The 21,001-nt window shown below is 30.5% G+C and overlaps 1 protein-coding gene across 10 annotated transcripts in view; it reads right to left on the minus strand.

Annotated features, from left to right (window-relative positions):
• LOC127729202 (CLIP-associating protein 2-like) overlaps window positions 1-21,001 on the minus strand; it is a 126,026-nt gene that overhangs the window by 69,306 nt on the left and 35,719 nt on the right. For 9 of the 10 annotated variants that reach the window (XM_052236899.1, XM_052236903.1, XM_052236898.1 and 6 more), the window contains exons 7-9: window positions 19,526-19,601; window positions 18,726-18,823; window positions 17,552-17,622 (exon numbers count right to left, since the gene is read on the minus strand). In XM_052236899.1, the coding sequence (XP_052092859.1) occupies window positions 17,552-17,622; window positions 18,726-18,823; window positions 19,526-19,601 (245 nt within the window). Of the gene's footprint in view, window positions 1-3,367; window positions 5,190-17,551; window positions 17,623-18,725; window positions 18,824-19,525; window positions 19,602-21,001 lie in introns of those variants that run through there. The other variant, XM_052236905.1, reaches the window with a different exon arrangement.

Here is a 21,001-nt window from a genome sequence, read left to right on the forward strand (position 1 = left end):
GAAAGAGGATTGTACAGTTGAGAAAAATAAAATTTTGAGATCAACTTATAATTCTCACTTTCCAAAACATGGGTTTATACAAAGAACTTGATCAAATCCAGCACAATTTACTACCAATTAAAATCGTGACCTGAATAAGGACTTTGGTAAATATTAAAGAATTGACAATGTAGCTTGAAGTGTTCTATTTACCTGGTGGTATTATATAATTTTTTCTCACTTCTTTTCTTTCAGGTGTATCCTTCTAAAACCTCTATCTTTAACAGATTTCACAAGGATTAACCTAAATACCACAGCAGATTTGATGCCTGCTCTACATTTCCTACTTCTTTTTTATAGAAATCTTTTTACCATTTATCAAAATAGTTGCATGACAGTTTTTAACAAGTAATATACATGTAACATATCAATACTATTTTGTCATTACCATAACAAGTTTCGCATGCCTAATTAGCTTGCTTGTATGTTAAAACTTAACTTTTAAGGTGAACAAACCCACCATTATTGCTGTAAGCCATATTTAAACTTGATACTGAATAAATGCTTATGTTCCACAGCCCTTATGGCTCCAAAAGGTAGGTAACTCCTCCCATTCATAAAATATAACAAACTTCCATTGTAAAATAAACCTTTATACAGGCAATTTAAGACTTTTTACTTGTAACTGTTACATAATCATATATGCATTTATTCCCATTTTGTCTTTGAAGTGCTTATCTTAAAAAAGGCTTTCTATTAAGTTTTTAAACTGGAGACATTTTACACAATTCTTTTTTACATAGTTAAAAGATTGATTTTTGCTTTCTTAACATCCAGTGGCAAATATTTCAGGTATATTCAGGAAGAGAAAAGAAATAAGATGCGGTCTGCTCGACTAAAGACCAGTTCATTTTAGGTTGTCAGAGTTCAGTTTCCTCTTAAGAGGCCCTAAAATTTATATATACTCCTTTGTTTTGACTGAATTGACACAAATGCTCATTTACAGGAAAACTCCAAATGTTACATGGATCGATCTCTTCTGCAAAGTAACATAGTTTTCCTTGGGTGGTTCTTGTAAATTTTCCTAAGACCCTTGAATTTGTCTATAGTTTGATAACTCCCATTCTAACAGAAATTTCCTGACAAAATTGTGGTTTAGGCTTGTGTTCATGCAGACATATGATCATTTTGAAAATAAACATGTGTTCATGCAGACATATGATCATTTTGGAAATAAACATGTGTTCATGCAGACATATGATCATTTTGGAAATAAACATGTGTTCATGCAGACATATGATCATTTTGGAAATAAACATGTGTTCATGCAGACATATGATCATTTTGGAAATAAACAAACTCATGTAAACTACAGATATTTGTTGAACAAATTTTACATTTACAAGGTTAAACTTGGTGCACTATTGTTCCTAATTTTGAGGACCACAGCATCTAAAATAGCAATCTTAGAAAATCAAAACATAAGTTCCTCCCAAAAACAATCACTGGTCACTTAAAATTAGGCTTTAGAACATCATGTAAAAATCAGTGTCATTAAAAACCAAATTGCATATTATGAAAATTGGGGGGAATAGGAGAAAACGAAAACCAAGGAAATATGAAATTTTATCCTAGATATGCAATACTCTCTTCAACAATAATCACTGTAATTCTAGCAAAGTTAGTCATCTCATAATTGGACCTCAGTTTTTTGTACAAACCTATAATTATGTAACCAAAGTCCTGAAACCTGACGTCCTACACGAAGATCACCTGGCCTTGAGTTATACAAATAAAACAAAAAATATAAACTTAAGAAGTGCTTCACACCCTGAAGGACCTAAAACTATCATAAATTTAAAACCTGTTTTACTGTCGTAACTCGCCTACTGTCATTTCACAGATACTGAACAAATGACTGAAAATACTGAAGAAGTTTACATTCTTTTAATGTTTAACCTCATTCAACCCTTGTGTCATAAATTTCAATCAAAATATATATATACCATCCACAGCAAAATTGTTTTAGATTTTACATTTCCTATATGAATATAATCTGGTGAAATGTAAGTGGGTTTGTCTCTTCATCTCTTTCAAGCAGCTGAGTTCACTATAAAAAAGTTGAAATTGTCTAGTTGTGTTTGACCTCCACCCCCTATCTTTTACAGATTTTGTAGATTTGCAGTAAGGTATGCTAGATCCACAATAAGAGAGGACATAGCAAGGTTACATGTTGTCATTTCCCTATTTAACTAAATGATATTCTAAACTTTTTTCCTGAATGAAAATTCAAACAAAGAGCAGGAAGGAAGGGAAAATAGAATTATCTGATGGTCACAGTAACCTTATCTAGTAAAGAAATTAACTCTTTTGTATGTAAGGGTGGATACTTTGCTACATCAAAGAAACTAGTGTCAAATATCATTCATTTAAACCTAAATACATAAAAAAAATTGACAGAAATTTTCCTTATTTTTATCACTGATTATTTAACTTAAGCAATCAGAAATATACTTTAAGGCTTTTATCCCCTCCTACCTCCCTCCCTGTTTTTTTCAATTTTCAAACAAAACTTAAACTTTTTTAATAGTCTTTTAAAATTTCTGACAAATTTGATGACAATCAATTAACAAATTACCATAAGAATTCCCATCAATCTTTCCCCTTGTATTTTCTTCAAAGAAATAAATGCAATATGGCCTTATTATGAAAGATTTGATATATGCAATTAAGATTGATAAAATATTTTTTTCATTCATGTTCCCTTGTTTGGTAAACAAGTAGTTGAAGTATAAGACTTTCAAATATTTTCTATCTTACTTAAGCTGATTGTGTGGCCTAAGATTTCGTAATTTTACACACAAACAGCAAGTAAATCTGACTAACTGTCAAAATTATCTGCCTATCATATACTTGATGTACCTGATAATTAATTACCTTAGTTATAAAAATATTATCATGATTATGGCATACAGAAGCCAAACCAAACAACAAGTTATTCAACATTACATGTATGCAAGGTTGAGATAAATACATGTACCTGAAATGAATAAATCATCCAAAATATTTGCATGTTCATTAGAATACATTTCCTCCTTCAGCATATTCTCACGAGAAAAGAGCAGTGAAATTTAAAAACGTGAAGGATTAATTTAAGTATAAATTTTCACCGTTAATTGGAAAAATTATCTACAGCACTTTACTTTAATTGTAGAAAAATTTGGTGTATAAGGAACCCCAAAAAATGTTATCAATTATGCAAGTGTATCAGCATCATGCATCTTGCAACACAACGTTAAATGATTACAGAAAATATTACTATCGTTGCCTACCTGATCTGACCCTATACTGTTAACAAAAGATAACCATTTAGAACCTAGAAACTTACTCAAGTCCTTCATTGGTCCATTAGAGACATCTGGGAATTTGAAAACTTGGTCATTTTCAATATCATCAAATAATTCCTTATAATCATCAAAGGGTGAGGTATAATGCATTAACGGAGAGGACCACAATTCCTCTTCAACATCCTTATTTGGCACGTCCAAGTGATGTAATCCCTGATCAAAGTTAGAGCTCATCACGTAATCCACTGTCTGAGGTAAACAACAACTAAATTACATTGTTTCATATATCCACGCCACTAAAGTTACGAGATTCTAAACCTAAGATCCAAAGAGCGACAGAACATGTTAACATCTTTAGCACCAAATATAAATTTTCTGAGGTAGTAAAATGTCCAGCTGATTTTCCTTTAATACTTTAGCCACATATTAATCCTTAAGGCTCCAAAAATAAAACAAACATTCTAATTCAAATCTGATTAACTGGTTTACAAACAAAGCAGTTATGATTTCAGAAAGTCACATGCTAATTACAGTTAATTCAATATTTTCATAATCCTTGCCAAATACATGGATTTTATGTTGACACATTTTCTCTCTACATGACATCTTGCCGTTAACTTCCTTTAAAGAATTTTTCCCATTCAAACGGTTGTATGCATCGTATTCACCTTTTTTAAGAATTAAAGTCACCTAACATAAGTCCAGTTTTAATTCTTAATTTCAATATCAAAATGACTTTCACCTTGTATTATTTATTAGCCCCTTTGGTAATTTAAACTTAAAGTATCGACTAGTTTCAACATTTACTTTATCATTGGAGCTTCAGGGAGATTTCCATACTGGGTCAATTCCAGTATTTGCTTTACGTACACAACAAAAATCGCAGAAATCAAATCAATAGGTTGATATTTTGATCATCATCCATTCAACCTCAAAAACTGATCACATTCAATGACAACTTCTTGGAGATGTGCCCAAAGTATTTCATAAACACACTTTGTGATCTCGTCCTTAAAGCATTAAAGTCTCCTGTTAAACAAGTGTTCAGATAGCCAGCATGAAATGAATCTATTGTAAACTTTATATATGATACACAAAACCGTCTATTTGTATATTACAAGTTGTTTAAACTATGGATAGTATTTCACTTATTTATATTTCAATCCTACAGTTGGAAGACACACAAAACTACTGGTTTCTAGTTGTCAAAACAGCTGTATTTTAAAATGATCCATTTTTTTCATTGCTAATCTAAGTGATGTGTCCATTCCTATTTTCAGTATTTGATAGAAAAAACTAACATCTGCTCCAATGCAAAGGATGCTTTGTTTTTTATTTTATATTCCGATCCTAATTCTTCACAACTGAACATAAATAACTCAAGATTTTCAGTCCTTGAATTTTAAATTCCTCCAGGCACATGTATATATATGTCATTTGTCTAGTTATGCATATAAGTATTGTTAATCTTATGTAAAAGTGCACAACAGAATGTTGTCCAATTATTGACAATTATTCAGATGAGTGAATTCTGTTCCTTACATCCAACAATGTATACTGAATATTTTTGCTCCATTGATGATGTAAAATGCAATGTAGATTCAATGATCAAAGTTACCAAGTAAAGAAATTGTTTTAAAACATATATCTCAGGGCACTATTTCACCAATCATTTTTTAATCAACTATTATTTCTCTTGAGGTTAAACACCAATCAGTTTAAAATGTAACCCAGTATCCATGTCCTGTCATTTATATAAAATATCACTAGAGTTTCCAGGACCATGCAGTCACCTCCTTAGTCATTGTAATACAACTCTGGTCAGCAAAGATTTAATTGTCCATAGCTGATTAATGGCCTTTTTATTCAGCCCACTATTCATTTACAACAATTAAATAGTCACCTTAATGTCTAAATAAAGTCACCTTAATGTCAAAATAAAGCTGTTCTAAATATAACTTTAAATTTCTGTAAAGTTTTATGTAATCTTTCAACTTCTCAGAGGCTGTTACTTTCAAATTCTACAAGTTTTACATGCACAGATTATCTCAGATCTCAGGCTAATTTCCAACTCTGTCCTTTCCAATTAATCATGATTTAATCCTTGCATTTAATGGAAATATAACATCCTATGTTGATTAAAAAATCTCTGTTCTTCGCATATACATGTACTGACTGAAAATATCTCATGTCACAGCAATGTCCTTATGACAATTTTTTTTTCCCGTTCTGAACACAATTGCAAGATTATATCAAGATTTTTTGAAACACATGAAATGACTCGTTAAACCATGTCATTAATTAATCAAAACAATTAGTACCTGGATGAGCTTGATCCTTTTAAATAAATGACACAGGTCCAATAATCTTGTCAGTATTATCTCACTAAGGAGAACAGGTAGTCATTGAACATAACCTGTTTCCCCTTAAGCTTATTATATGGATCGGCCTAATTATAGGTGTAAAATTTACTATTTTTTAACAGTTAGTAATTTTTATAACTTATCTATGTCATCCTGGATAAATCCCAGCAGATAGCTATTAAACTTTGAACAGTTATTTTTAATTATGTAAATTAACAATGAAAATATTTTATTCATGGTTTTTTTTTCAGAAATTTAAGATTGATGATTTATGATCATTTCAGCACAGGCCAATTTTTAATTTCTAATTTTTCTAAGATTTATGATGAAATGACCTGCATATTGTTTGTTAATAAATTCAAGTTTTTCATATCAGGACTAAACTTTAACCTTATTATGGGGTACATTACATTATGCCATAAATTTTTCCTAAATTAAGACACACAACATATAATATTGCTTACACCTGACATCCAAAAAGCCTTTGTAGGCTTAAAAAATGAAGGTCCTGTCCTAAAATCAAAACACCATTCTATCTATGATATAAATTTCATGAATTTTCATACATGTTCAACCCAATAACTTCATGAATGACATATTTTGCATCAACTGTTACCATATGGTTTTTTTTTGCACAGTGGGTAAAGGAAAGTATTTTCATTGTTGTGAAGATTTAAATAGCACTAGTCAATGTATATTTTAAGTTTTAATGGTACATGATGACTGACAGAGATTTTATCAAAATACAAATTTGAAATTTTAATTACTTTAAATCACCTATTTATGGTATATTTCATACCCATTCACTGATTTAGTGAAATAGGACACTGATACAAGATATAAATCTCAGTGCAGTATTTCATGCTTCTCAGACATAAAATGTGCATTTAATGTCTTTTAAATTTTAGATGAAGTTGCTATATAAGAACTATGCAAATAAAATTGTGTCCTCTTTAAAATGATGTGTAAATATTCCACTATGTCATTAATTTAAAGGCCATACCAGTAGTTTTAACTTGGGTGTCAACACACCCAACCCTCTTATAAATTCATGTAGTGTTTTATGTCGTACAAGTAAAAGCACCCATCCCTTTATAAAATCATCCATCAAGGAAAAATAGTTATGTCAAACCGTATTACATTTGTAATGTTTTCAGTCTTGTCTACTCCACTGCATCTTATAAAAGGAGATGTAGGATATATGTCAATGAGACAGCAACCCAACATCTATTTCTTACAGCATTAAACATATATATGTCAAACAATTATCATTTAACTAGTTTGAATTCTATCTAGAGCTTTTTACAAAATCACTAGCTAGCTATTCAAATCTGTATCAATATACTGACTAGCTTGCTTTATGTTACTGAACTTGGTGACGTTGGTCCTTTTTGAGCAATTTTGATAAACACCTGGTATCTTTTAAACAGCTTATGATAAAATTTGCTTTTCAAACCAGAATTAGTTTCTCTGCTTCAATCTCATCAAAAGGCAACAGCCCTTAGATAAGATTTAGCAAAGAGCATCTTTCATTTGAGATTGAAAGACCATTGATAAACTTTTCTATGGCTTTTTTCATAGGCAATGCCAATGATGTAGCCTTAAGATATCATCCATTTGATTTGATGGAAATTAAACACCTAACACAAGAAAAATAACTAATCCTGTTTAACTCCTAATCATAAAACAGTGAAATGTAATAAACAGTTAACTAAATTTGTAAAAATAATGCATCCATCTGAGCATTTTGGTACAGAACACAATTCTGCTGCTTGACAACACAGCTACAGTGACACCTATCTTGACTGTACCCCTGAAGAGCTAAATATTTTAAGTGTTCAGTTCACACACAGGTTAAATTACTACAAAATATTAATTACATGTCCTGGTACAAGAGCTATGTCTATAATCTATAATAAACAAGATATATTTTCAAGCATGCTAAAGGGAACAAGTCTCTAAACTAATTCAGCTTCAGGAAACCTAAAAACAAGGTCCTCTGTAGATGTATCCGCCACAAAACCACTTTAAACTCTTAATGGGTCAATCAAATAATTTCTCAATTAAATTTTAAATAACCACACAAGTAAGACAGGATAACAAAGAGTTGTGACAATCCTTTCTGTTTCATCTGCTAAACCACAAAATAATTGGTATAAGCAGATCATACACCCCTGTACACAGACTATATGTCAATGTAAAACCTTCCAGGTATACTACACAGATGAATATCTGATCAACATATGTCCAAAATTATCATAAATTCATCTAAACATCAAATGAATATCTTTTATCAGCATGACATTTCATAGTCTTCATGAAAAACTCTGGACCTAAAAGTCTGAATATCAGTCTCTTATAAAAAGTTTCTTTAAATTTATACGGCTTGTGATGCCTCTTTTCTAGAAAATTTTACTGGCCCAACAAAATTTATACTGGACAGGGCTGTCGGGCTTGAGGTTAACTGTGAAGACTGTAATCTAACATAATGAAGGTTACTCTTGAAACTATTGTTTGGCACAAAACATTTAGTACTTCATACTATACCACTGGAATATTGACCATTGTTGTCAACCATCATATAAAAAGAAGATGTGGTAGGATTGCCAATGAGACAACTCCCCACAATAGACCAAATGACACAGAAATTATCAACTATAGGTCACCGTACGGCCTTCAACAATGAGAAAAGCCCATACCGAAAAGTCAGCTATAAAAGGTCCCGAAATAACAAATGTAAAACAATTTAAACGAGAAAACTGACGGCCTAATTTATGTACAAAATAATGAAGGAAAAACAAATATGTAACAAAGCAACAAACAACAACCACTGAATTACAGGTTCCTGACTTGGGACAGGCACATACAGAATGTGGCGGGATTAAACTAGTTTCATGTCTATATATCATTATGTGTAAAGATGATAATCTTTATCAGAAGATGTTTGATTAGAATTAAATTGTGCCATTTAATATCATTGTTGTTGTCAGTCCCTAAGGTTCCATCTGACAGGTAGCAAGCCCTATGGTTTTTGAGGGATGTGATCAGCCAATGATATATTTTGCCTGCAATTTTCAGGATAAAACTCCCTCCTGCAAGCCTGACTTTAAAAAAAGAATTGTTAAGGTCCATTTGGTTCTAATGCTCACAAATGTTTTTATCAATTTTCAATACTTTCTGAGAATACATTTTCTTATTTATATCTTGAACTTGCCAATATGCCCTTTCGGTAGCTTAACATTGGCATGAGATCAAACAATTTGGCACAAAACCCTAACCTTCAAAATACACATTTTAGTATTTCAGAAAAAAAAAGCTAAATAGTACATATATAAATGATTAAAGTAATTATATATAATGAATACGAGGGTAAAAATAGTCAGTAAAGTATTCAAATCTACAGAAAAAAAATCATGTCCTTGCATATAGTTATCAAAAGATTTTGAACTTAAATTAACTTATGCCACCTCTTCTCACGATTTGATAGAAGTTTCATTAATAAGGTTAAGATTCACCGATATCAGTTTTAATAAAAAAATAACATGTATTCAAAGCAGGACTACAGCCTAATTCTTTGCAAAAAAATGTAAAGGATTTCTAAATAGAGTTTATTTACATAAAAAGACCAGAAGAAGTTATTGAAATAACAAATTTCATCTGAATTACATCAATAAATGTAAACACTTCTATAAGTTCAAATCATTTGTCCTTTTCAGTGTTTACACATTTAAATTTTCACCCACAAAACCAACATTCCAATAAGTTTTCAATTTTAGGTCTTCAATTCCGAAAAAATGATATCAATCAGATAATTGTGATGTTATATTAGGTAAACGAATGATAAAAATGTTTATCTATGTCATCTAATAAAATATCTATTAATATTTGTACCTGCTATCGATTGATCTCTTTACTTCAATAAGTAAACATATTGACAAATAAATTCCACCCAAATAAATAAACATTTGGAGTAAACTGATTTGAAAGTACGGGAAATCAGGTGAACAGATTTATTTCAATCTTTGAATTAAAATATTACTTTTTATTATAAATAGATAAGTTGGTAGAACTTTTGATGTTATTGTCTGCAAACAAATCTGGAATAATCCAAAAACTTCCTCCGAATAAAATCAAGCTAGAACTTGAAGTATTAGAAGAGTACTCAAACCTTAAACACTGCATGTAAAACTAGTAAATAATAATACGCTGCTATAATTGTCAGATGTTCAGAATTAATCATTTTAACTAAACGTTTACAAAAATTAATTAAATTAATGCAAATCTTAAAATTATTTAAATAATTTTACATGCCAGATTTAAATTTAATCAATACTCTAATAACTTTGATAATTCACAAGCATCATTTTTTAAAAATTTGTAAATATAAAAAAATTAAACAAAGGAGTAGGTCTGGTAAATTGACGAAAAGCTGAAAAAATTTGAGTCGTCTATAAACAATTTAGTTAAAAATGTTGACACTGTTAATAAAAGGATTGACGAAATTGAAAAGGGAATGGAATTTGTAAATGGCAGCTTTGAAGTTAGTAAAACAGAACGGGAAAATCTCAAAAGTACTGTCTCGGAAATACAAATTAATAATGGAGAAATTGTTATTGATTTAGATAATATTCGCCGTGATCTCAACAACTTGAATGAAAGGCATCTTGATTTGCAAACAAGGTCGATGCGCGAAAACTTAGTGTTTACTGGTATCCCACATAAAAACGACGAAACCATAGAAGAAACAGAAAACATTATTAGAAACTTTATGTATACAGAACTTAAAATGGAGACAACTGTAGATTTTCACCGAGCGCATCGTTTTGGAAAGGAAACAGAATTTCGTGATAGAAAGGATGGGAGTCGGATAAAAACAAGACCTATCGTATGTCGATTCAAAAACTACAAAGACAGAGAAATTGTTCGGTCGTCGGCAAAGGAACTAAAAGGGACTCATTATGGTATCCAGGAACAATTCCCAAAAGAGATCAATGACAAACGTAAAATGTTATGGCCATATTTTAAACAGGCTAAAGAAAACAAAAAGAAAGTTTATTTGAAACGGGATAAGCTATTTATAGATGGGAATGAATTCTTCCTACCCGATGACGATGAGATGGAAACAAATGACGGCAAGGAGAAGTATGAAAAACAAGGAGCGCGTCCAAGGACAACACCCCACAGAGAGCCTCAACGACAAACTCATCGATCCCACATTGGACCCCGCAGAGGGCGTAGACACTAGGTAAATCAAGGAGGATTAACAGACAGTTTCATTCAGCCTGACTACTCCAGTGGAACGGACTTTCACTTAATTACCAATAAAAAATCATGTCATATAGTAAACAATAAATCGATTAAAATATTAACATTAAATGTATGTGGTATTAAATCAAAATTATTGTACCCTGAATTTATTACTTTACTTGATAATTATGATGTTGTATGTTTTAATGAAACAAAACTTGACGATCTAGATACAGTAGAATTGGATAATTTTATTTTTCATTTTAAAAACCGTAAAAAGTATTCAAATCGAAAATCTGGTGGTATTGCCTTTGGCTATAAGAGATATTTAGAAAATGTTATTTCCCCAATACAAACTGATTGTCCTTTTGTTCAATGGTTTAGTATTGACGAACAAATATTTGACTTAAAAAGTAGTGTTATATTCGGAGTAATTTACATACCACCTGAAAACTCTATATACACATCAGAAAATGCACTTTCAGATATAGAATTAGAATTTTTTGAGTTGCAAAGAACAAATAAGTATATTTGTCTTCTTGGCGATTTTAATAGTAGAACAGCAAGTTTACAAGATTTTAATGATTTAGTAGACACAGATGATTTCTTAGCACAGAATTTAATTGATATTAATGAATTTAGTAATGTTAATATCTTAGACAAATTGGGTATTCAAAGGAAACGACACAGTGCTGATTTAAGTGTAAACACATACGGTAGAAAACTTATACAATTTTGTAAGAATAACAACATGTATATAATGAATGGTCGGATAGGAAATGATGAAGAAGGTAAACCTACGAGCAAGAATACAAGTGTCGTAGATTATGCAATAAGTACAGCAGATGTATTTTATCTAGTTAAAAATTTTGATGTTCTACCTTTTAGCAATTTATATTCTGATATCCATTGTCCACTTGAATTAGTACTCAATTGTACTAATACTAAGCAATCAAATGTATATATAAATGTAGAATCTGGTGAAAATAATACATATATTGGGAAATGGAATCATGATCAAGTTAATGAATATAAAGACAATATTGACAAAGAAAGTATATCTAAATTGTTATCTTTTATTAAGAAAAAATCTGAAAATGTTCAAAGTGTTGATAAAAATACTATTGATGAAATTGAAAATGAAATAAGAGATGTTTTTCTCAATTCTGCTAGAAATACATTTGGTGAGTTCGTACAGAAAACTTATGGATATGATTTCACGGGAGGGAAACAAAATCACCGTGACTGGTTTAACACAGAATGCCGCCGGGAAAGGAGGGTGTTTAGAAAATCAAAAAGGTTATATAAACGATATGGTTCACGCATGTTCAAGGAACGTATGAGACGTAGTGAGACTCTATATAAAAAAACCATGGATAAAAATATTAGATCATTTAATGTTAATTTACGTTCAAAAATGAAAAAGATGCGAACAAAAAACCCGAAACAATTTTGGAAAATTATAAATCGAGGTAGACGAAGGAAAAAAAACGATATTAATATTGAAGATTTGTTTTCCTTTTTTAAGGATCTGAATAAAAATAACGAAATAGAAAACCGATACATATTAGAAAATGATGTTAACGAACATTCATCAAATGTATTTCTTAATGCTTGTATCACTAAAGATGAAATATTGAAGGCCATAAAAAGCCTGAAAAATAATAAGACACCTGGTGATGATCTTATTGTAAATGAGTATATATGTTCGTCTATTGAATTTTTTATTGATGTTTATGTGTATTTATTTAATCTTATTTTTGACACAGGATTGTTGCCTGAGGCATGGTTAATAGGAAATGTAATTCCATTGTTTAAAAACAAAGGCTCTGAAAATGATCCACAAAACTATAGGCCTATAACGTTATTATCTACTCTGGGTAAACTTTTTACCTCAATATTGAACACAAGATTATGTAATTATCTTGATGAATTATGTATACTAAATGAAAACCAAGCAGGTTTCAGAAGGGATTATTCTACGACTGAACACATTTTTACTATACATATTTTATTTGAATTATTGAAATTGGGAAGGAAAAGGTTACATTGTGCTTTTATCGACTTTGAAAAAGCGTTTGACTCTTTACAGCGAAATTTACTTCTGTTCAAATTATTGCAGAATGAAGTAAATGGGAAATTTTTTCGTGTTATTCAGAATATGTATGATTTTGCCAAATCTCGTATTATACATGGGGGCAAAAAATCCGATTTCTTCCCTTGTGAGATGGGGGTACGGCAAGGGGAAAACCTTTCACCTGCTTTGTTTTCTATATTTTTAAATGATCTTCAAACTTTTTTTGAACAGAAAAATATAACTGGCTTAAAGTCTATATCACAAGATATCGAAAATGAGTTGTCAGTATTTTTGAAATTATTTCTACTTTTATATGCAGATGATACTGTTTTATTAGCAGTAAATAGCACTGATCTACAATACATGTTAAAAACCTTTTACGAATATTGTGAAGAATGGAAAATGAAAATAAATACAAATAAAACTAAAGTTTTGATCTTTTCGAGTGGCAGAATGCCAGCAAATCTCAAGTTCACAGTAAATTGCAATGATATTGAAATTGTAAAAGAATACAAATATTTGGGTATTTTATTTTCTAGAAGTGGATCCTTTTTATCAAATAAAAAATATTTAAAAGAGCAAGCCACAAAAGCTATGTATAGTGTTTTAAAAAAAGGTAGACAAAACAATTTGTCAATAGAATGTCAACTTGATTTATTTGACAAAATGGTTTTACCAATACTGTTATATGGATCAGAAATATGGGGTTTTGAAAATATAGATATACTTGAACGTGTACATTTACAATTTTGTAAAATGATTTTACATTTAAAACAATCTACTCCAAATTTCATTGTGTATGCAGAGCTTGGCAGATACCCCATTACCGTGTCTGTAAAATTGCGAATGGTTAATTTCTGGAGTAGACTTCTTAATGGAAAAGAAAGTAAAATTTGTGTTATATTATACAAACTTGTATTTTTATATTATAATGATAACGGAATAGAAACTAAGTGGATATCATATGTTAAAAATATTTTTGATAATTGTGGTATGTCCAATATATGGAATGCACAGTTTGTTGATAAATGGGTGACAAAATGTATTGAGCAAAAACTCAAAGACCAGTTCCAACAAGAATGCTTTGCTTTTGTTGCAGACTCGCCTAAAACTATATGTTATCGTATTTTTAAAAAGAATTTTCAATTTGAAAAATATTTTTCTTCTTTGCCTTACAAATTTATTCATACATTTTGCAAATATAGATGTGGAAGTCACCACTTGCCGATTGAGTTTGGAAGGTGGCAGGGTATACCGAGAGAAGACAGAATCTGCCGTCTCTGTGACTCAAACGACATTGGTGACGAGTATCATTACATCATGAATTGTGGAACATTTAATTTGGAAAGAAAGAAATTTTTACCGAAATACTGTTTGTCAAACCCTAATATCTATAAATTTGATCAACTGTTTAATTCATCAAATATTGTAATATTAGAAAAACTATGTAAATTTATCAAAGTTATAAATGTGAAAGTCAGTCCTCCAAGTTAATTTTATTGTATTGTTCGCACATGCATGCAAAAATTGTACTTTATAGTTATATTCATGTATGTTCTCTATAACTATGTAATTGTAGTTTTATGAGAAATAAAGTATTCGTATTCGGTAAGACCCCTTTTTGGCCCCAAAATACAGCGTTTTACAAAGTTGTTGAAAATGTGAACGTTTAGCTATTTATTGGAAAGTAGAATACTTTTGTAACATATATATGGGCTGTTTTTGACAGTACAATGGACATTCATCAAGTACTGGCATCATTATTTCATGCAAAAATACTGAAATCTTCACAATTTTAGCATTTGTGCTAATTTTAAGACGGATTTTGTCTAAAACGGAAGTGGCTGCACTTGTGTTCAGTCTTAATATTTAAATATATGTTGTATTTATTGATAATACATAACATATATAAATGTTGAAACTAAACACGAATGTGGCCACTTCCACAAAAACCATCTGAAAAGTGACGTTTTATGGCATGTTTGATAGATTTTTCATATTTAAGCTTGAATTTGAGCCTCTTTGATGACCAAATCAGTTAAAATCTTTAACATAAACTAATTGAATCGACTGAAGAAGACACTTAATAGTATAAATAAACTGTTAACACAGAGACATGTCTTTCTAAATGAACAATAGAAAAGACAGGATACGGAATATCCATCCATGACACAAAATCAAGTGTATTCACAGCAAAAAAACAAAAACCATAGAAACAGTGCTTTAGTGCTGTTCATTTCAAAGTCACAGAGAGGCTTTTGCTATGTGTTAATCATTAACAACAGATCCAGTTTCACATCCAATAAAGTTATCTCCTGGCGATAGATATAAGTCTTTCTATTCAGGAACAACTGAAGTTTCAAACAAAGCACGGATTTCATTCCCCTCATAAGAGAGAAATAATTGACCTCAGTTTCAATGTATCATAATATTTTTGTTGGTTTATTTATTTTGTATTTTTAACCGGTTTTCCAACTCAATTTCAATCTAGATTTGTCAAATATTCTATTACCCTTCTGGAAACTGGTAACCAGAAACTATGCTGACTGTGCATAACATGCCATTAATATCTTCAATAGGTTTAAACTTTTCCTACGTAAACATATTTATATTGTACATGTGTATTTGTATACTAGTAGATAATGATAATTATTGATTACATTATTGATTCTGACATAGTATTGACATCACATACCACAAGTTAATAAACATTACAATATCAAAATCTTTTAACACTACTATTTTCATGTTAAAAAACAATAGCCAATACATGATAATATTCCAAATTTAGCTTGCATAATCAGGCATTTAAATGGGGATGAGTTGCAAAATTTATGTCCACCAAATATATTCAAACTATCAAATTTGATTTAACATATAAACTAAAACGTAATTCAGAATTACAAAAGTTACAAAAAAAAACAATACACAATGTCAGGAATGGTTATAAAGTATCAAGTACTTCAGAACTACAAAAGTTACAAAAAAAACAATACACAATGTCAGGAATGGTTATAAAGTATCAACGTTTCGCATGTATTCCTCAGTGGTTGCCTTCTAATGAACGATTTACATGACCCAAGAAAACTGTTGATAGGCATGTGACGCCATTAGGATTATAAATATAAACAGACAAGTAAACATAAAATACAAATAAACATGTAAGCACCTGTAACAATTAAATTTCAATTTTTCTAGTTTCACTTTTTTCGGGACAGATGGACGCATGAATGAACGGACGGACGAACGAACGGGCGCACAGACAGAAAAACATAATGCCCCTAGGTGGGGCATTTAAATAGTCATGAACATTTCAGTATATCTTACAATCAATTTTACTTGTAAGATTTTTTGTGTTAGAGCTTCTGCGCTCTGGAGGCAAAAGTGATGTTTATGGTACTCCTAACTGGTCTAATGTATAACTGTAACAATTTACAAGGTGTCTTCAGTTGTTGAAAAAGGTTAGTAATAAAATGCGTCCACTCTTGTTTTCAGTAGAGCTAGTGTAAACTGTGCTTTTGTACAAAGCTCACTAAAATTTAACTTAAACAAAAAAAAGATATGAAGACTGAAGTTTTGGTTTTAAATGACAGACACATGACTAAAATGTTGATGTTTCACATTCGGTTTACTTCAGTCAGTGGTTTTGTCTGTTCTGACCAGTCTACCTGTACATTCATCTTTAAATACATCTTTACATACACTTTCCTTGTTATTTTCTCTATCTTAACTTCAATATTATAAACTTGCAAGAAGCAAAGTGGTAATATTTTTTTTAACTCAAAGATACACAAGAAGATAAAGAAAACCATACCCAATCAGGGAAATCATGTGGTACAAAAAGATCATTAATATTTGCAACCAGACCAGAAATAGAAATAAATTAAGTGATTTAAAATCATTTTCAAATCCCAAATCCCTAAATATATGAAAATAAAATTGGTATAAAAGCAGGTTTATAAAGAAGCTTTTTATACCTGAAAACGTCATTTCATCTGGATACAATGAACCCTCTGTGAGCAAAAAATACAACAGAATATTTCTAAGGGCAAATGAATTATCTCCCTTATTATATAATTTAGCAATGTGTTGAGAAATGACAGAGTAGCCTCCCTTTACATTGAAAATCATGTCTATATAGAATCATACACTATTAGAGGACCGTTGATCTTATCTAATTAATATCTTAAGAATTGTGTAACAGCTTGTCCCGATTTTAAACAACTTATAATTAATGCATGTTTCCCATTTTTCCCTATTAAGATCATGCCTATTCTTTATTTTTATTTTAGAGAATCTAATGAAGTAAAGGGAGTTTGGTAAATTATTGCACTGGGGGGGGAAAATAAAATGTGCTGTTGCAAATTGTCTGACAGTAAAATGATTTTTTTTTTTATATAAAATGGTAAAAAGACCTTAATAAGACTTTTTAGACTTTTTTTAGTACAGTATCAGTTATTATTGTCATAGTTATAAGGGAAATACTTGTCCCAAACAACACCTATACAAATATTCCTTGATCTACAATATTGACTCACCAAAATCTGCTGTAGCCAACATGTTTCCTGATGCTTTAACTTCATCAAACCTTTGGTATATCTGGGTTAATCTAAAATACAACAAAATATTAGTAAAATAATAATTAAGAATGAACATGTTACTGATGATAACAAATATCTTACAGGAATAAAAGTTACTGATGATAACAAATATCTTACAGTAGTAAAAGGACATGTGGGGTAAACAGCAACAAGAAAACAAACGTCTTTCTCAAAATAAATCTGCAAACCACAAATCTGATTTTTGTATGACACTATCAATGTTTCATAAAATCAACTTCACATAATATGCCACTTTTTTTTGTGCATTTTTTAAAGTAACAAATAGATGTTTTGTATACACAATTTCATTTCTAAAGACTTGAACGTAATTTTTTTTTTTAATTCAGCCAAAATATTGTTCATATACACATTAAATTAATATGTTTTCAAAATCTGTCATTAACTGATTGGTGTTTTGCTATAAAGGCAAGTTTAACTCCCATAAAATTTAATAGCAATGGTGTCCCAACTGGATCAAGATTTTGTTAATGGAAACATGGAATTACATGGATGAAAGTGCTTACAAGAATATCATTAATTTCATTCATTATTTCAAAGGACAAAACTCCATTGAAAAAATTTTCTCAGCATTAATATTCAAACTCTATTGATTGATTGATTGATGCTCAACGCCATTTTCAACACTCTTGTGTTATTTCTTGGTGGTCAGTTTTTATTGTTGGAGGAAGCCAGAGTGCCCGGAGAGAACCACTGACCTTAAGTAGGCAAACTGACAATCCTAGAGTCAATAAAGATTGAAGTCGAGCGCACGTGCTATGTGGTATTGGAACTCACAACATCCAGTGTTGACAGGCTAGTGATACAGTAGTTTGACTACTTAGACCACTGGGTCACCGAGGCCCCCAGGATATTGTTGAAACTTTTCATTCAAGTTCTATCAAAACCATCAAAAACTTTAAGGGTAAATTTGCTTCCAAGGCAGTTTTTCACATATTTCATATTGCAAAGGAGCATATCTTCCCAAAATTTTTTTTATCAGCACTCGTTATCAAACTCAATCGAGATGCTGTTGATATAAATAGGGGACAAAAAATAATATAGTATGTTTCTCTAAGAAAGCAAAATCGTATAATTTTGTAGAGACGCCTACTTCTGTGGTGGTATTCCTTTCTTTGCCAGATCCTGTCTTACTTTTTCACCAACATGTCTATAGATCTCACAAAGTGTATTTACAGCTTCATCTCTAACCTATAATATACAAATACAAAATTCAAGTTGCAGTAAGAGAAAGACTTTATTATACAATGCTTTATTTGTATGATCTGAAATAGTTAATACAAGGTGAGATATAGCTACAAAATAGTAATACAAGGTGAGATATGGCTACAAAATAGTACTACAAGGTGAGATATAGCTACAAAAAATGTCTTCATTTACTTTATCTGTATATTAAGATTTTTGAAACTCGATCCGGTGAAATAAAGCTGAAGGTAGATTCTTCCATGTCATTACAATTCAGAATGTATAAAAATCTCAATTGCATATTGGTTTCATATCACTTGACAATAACTTTGCCATCATATTTGAATGCATATATATCATGACTGTTACATAAAATAAGACACCTATTGGGTGCTAGATACTCAGTGCATTATTGTAAGGCTACACACAGTTAGGCCAAAAAAATATGGTTCTGTTTCATGCCACCAACCTACACTAAATTTTCATGCTTTTTCCCACATTTTCTTGATATTATTTGTTTAGCATTTATCAATCATTTTTCGAAAAAGTCTTTATTAAAGTCCTCAAGTTCTCAAAAATTAAACAAAAAAAAGTTAAAATCAATTAACCTATCTACCTACAAATTGTTTCTGCATGGAGGCAGGAAACAAGTTTATATTTGTTTGGCCTTAACACTTTATAGATTACAATTTCAATGTAAACAAATACCTGTGAATTTTGGTCTTCTATCAATTTGCATATTGAAGGAACTATTTTGTTAAGAGATAAACATCTAGCTCCATATCTGGAAATAACAAAAACAATATCTCATCAAGGTATATAAAACTGTCAAGTAATAAATAAGAAAAAAAATACAATTTGAATAAAATTGAAATCAACATCATTATGTACTTCAAAAAATTATATACAAACTGTGTCACTGATAATTTATGTACATATTAATAATCAAAATGTGTTTTTTTTCTTCCCGATGTGTACTTTATGTCGAGTATTTCTGGTGATTCCTGCTGTCCTTTTTAGGTATAATTCCATCCTTTTAGGGCTATTGAATGAGCATTGTTACCATTAGTTTGAACTAAATTTTACCATTACTTTACCTGTCAGAAGGACTTCTGCTTTATTGCATCATTCAAGGGATGAAATTAAATTAAATATTTAAATATTTAAATATAATTAATAAAAAATATAATATTGTAATAGATCATTACAGTGTTAATCGTATATGTTAAACATATCACCAATGAAAAATATGTGGGAAATTCACCTCTCAAAATTTTAGTCATTTAGTATATATAAATGTTGAAGACCGTACTGTGACCTATATTGGTTTACTTTTATAAATTTTGACTTGGATGGAGAGTTGTCTCATTGGCACTCATACCACATCTTCTTATATCTATTTACAATATATTTCATGAGAGATCACAATGTTGCTAGTAGCTTTCGGTATTAACCAATAAAATGCTCCGCAGGGCGCAGCTTGATACGACCGCAGAGGTCGAACCCTGAACAGTTGGGGGAAGTATGGACACAACATTCAAGCTTGATACAGCTTTGGATTTGGATTGTGATTAAATATTTGACACAGCATAGGTTTCTAACACAGATTGAATGTGGTCTAAGAACTTAAAAATTTTAAATTGGACATTCACCTATTATGGTCCAATATCCAAAATCTAAATACATGGTTAGATTCAGCATATCAAAGAACCCCAAGAATTCAATTTTTGATGAAATCAAACAAAGTTTAATTTTGGACCCTTTTGACCTCAATGTGGACAAAGTTGATAACAGGGCCCAAAAATCAAAAATCTAAATACATGGTTAGATTCAGCATATCAAAGAACCCCATATATTCAATTTTTGTTGAAATCAAACAAAGTTTAATTTTGGACCCCGATTTGGACCAACTTGAAAACTGGGCCCATAATCAAAAATCTAAATACATGTTTAGATTCAGCATATCAAAGAACCCTAAGAATTCAATTTTTGTTAAAATCAAACTAAGTTTAATTTTGGACCCTTTGGACCTTAATGTAGACCAATTTGAAAACGGAACCAAAAATTAAGAATCTAAATACACGGTTAGATTCGGCATATCAAAGAACCCCAATAATTCAATTTTTGATGAAATCAAACAAAGTTTAATTTTGGACCCTTTTGACCTCAATGTGGACAAAGTTG

This window comes from Mytilus californianus, unplaced genomic scaffold, assembly GCF_021869535.1.
Source record: "Mytilus californianus isolate M0D057914Y unplaced genomic scaffold, xbMytCali1.0.p SCAF_2, whole genome shotgun sequence".
NCBI lineage: Eukaryota > Metazoa > Mollusca > Bivalvia > Mytilida > Mytilidae > Mytilus > Mytilus californianus.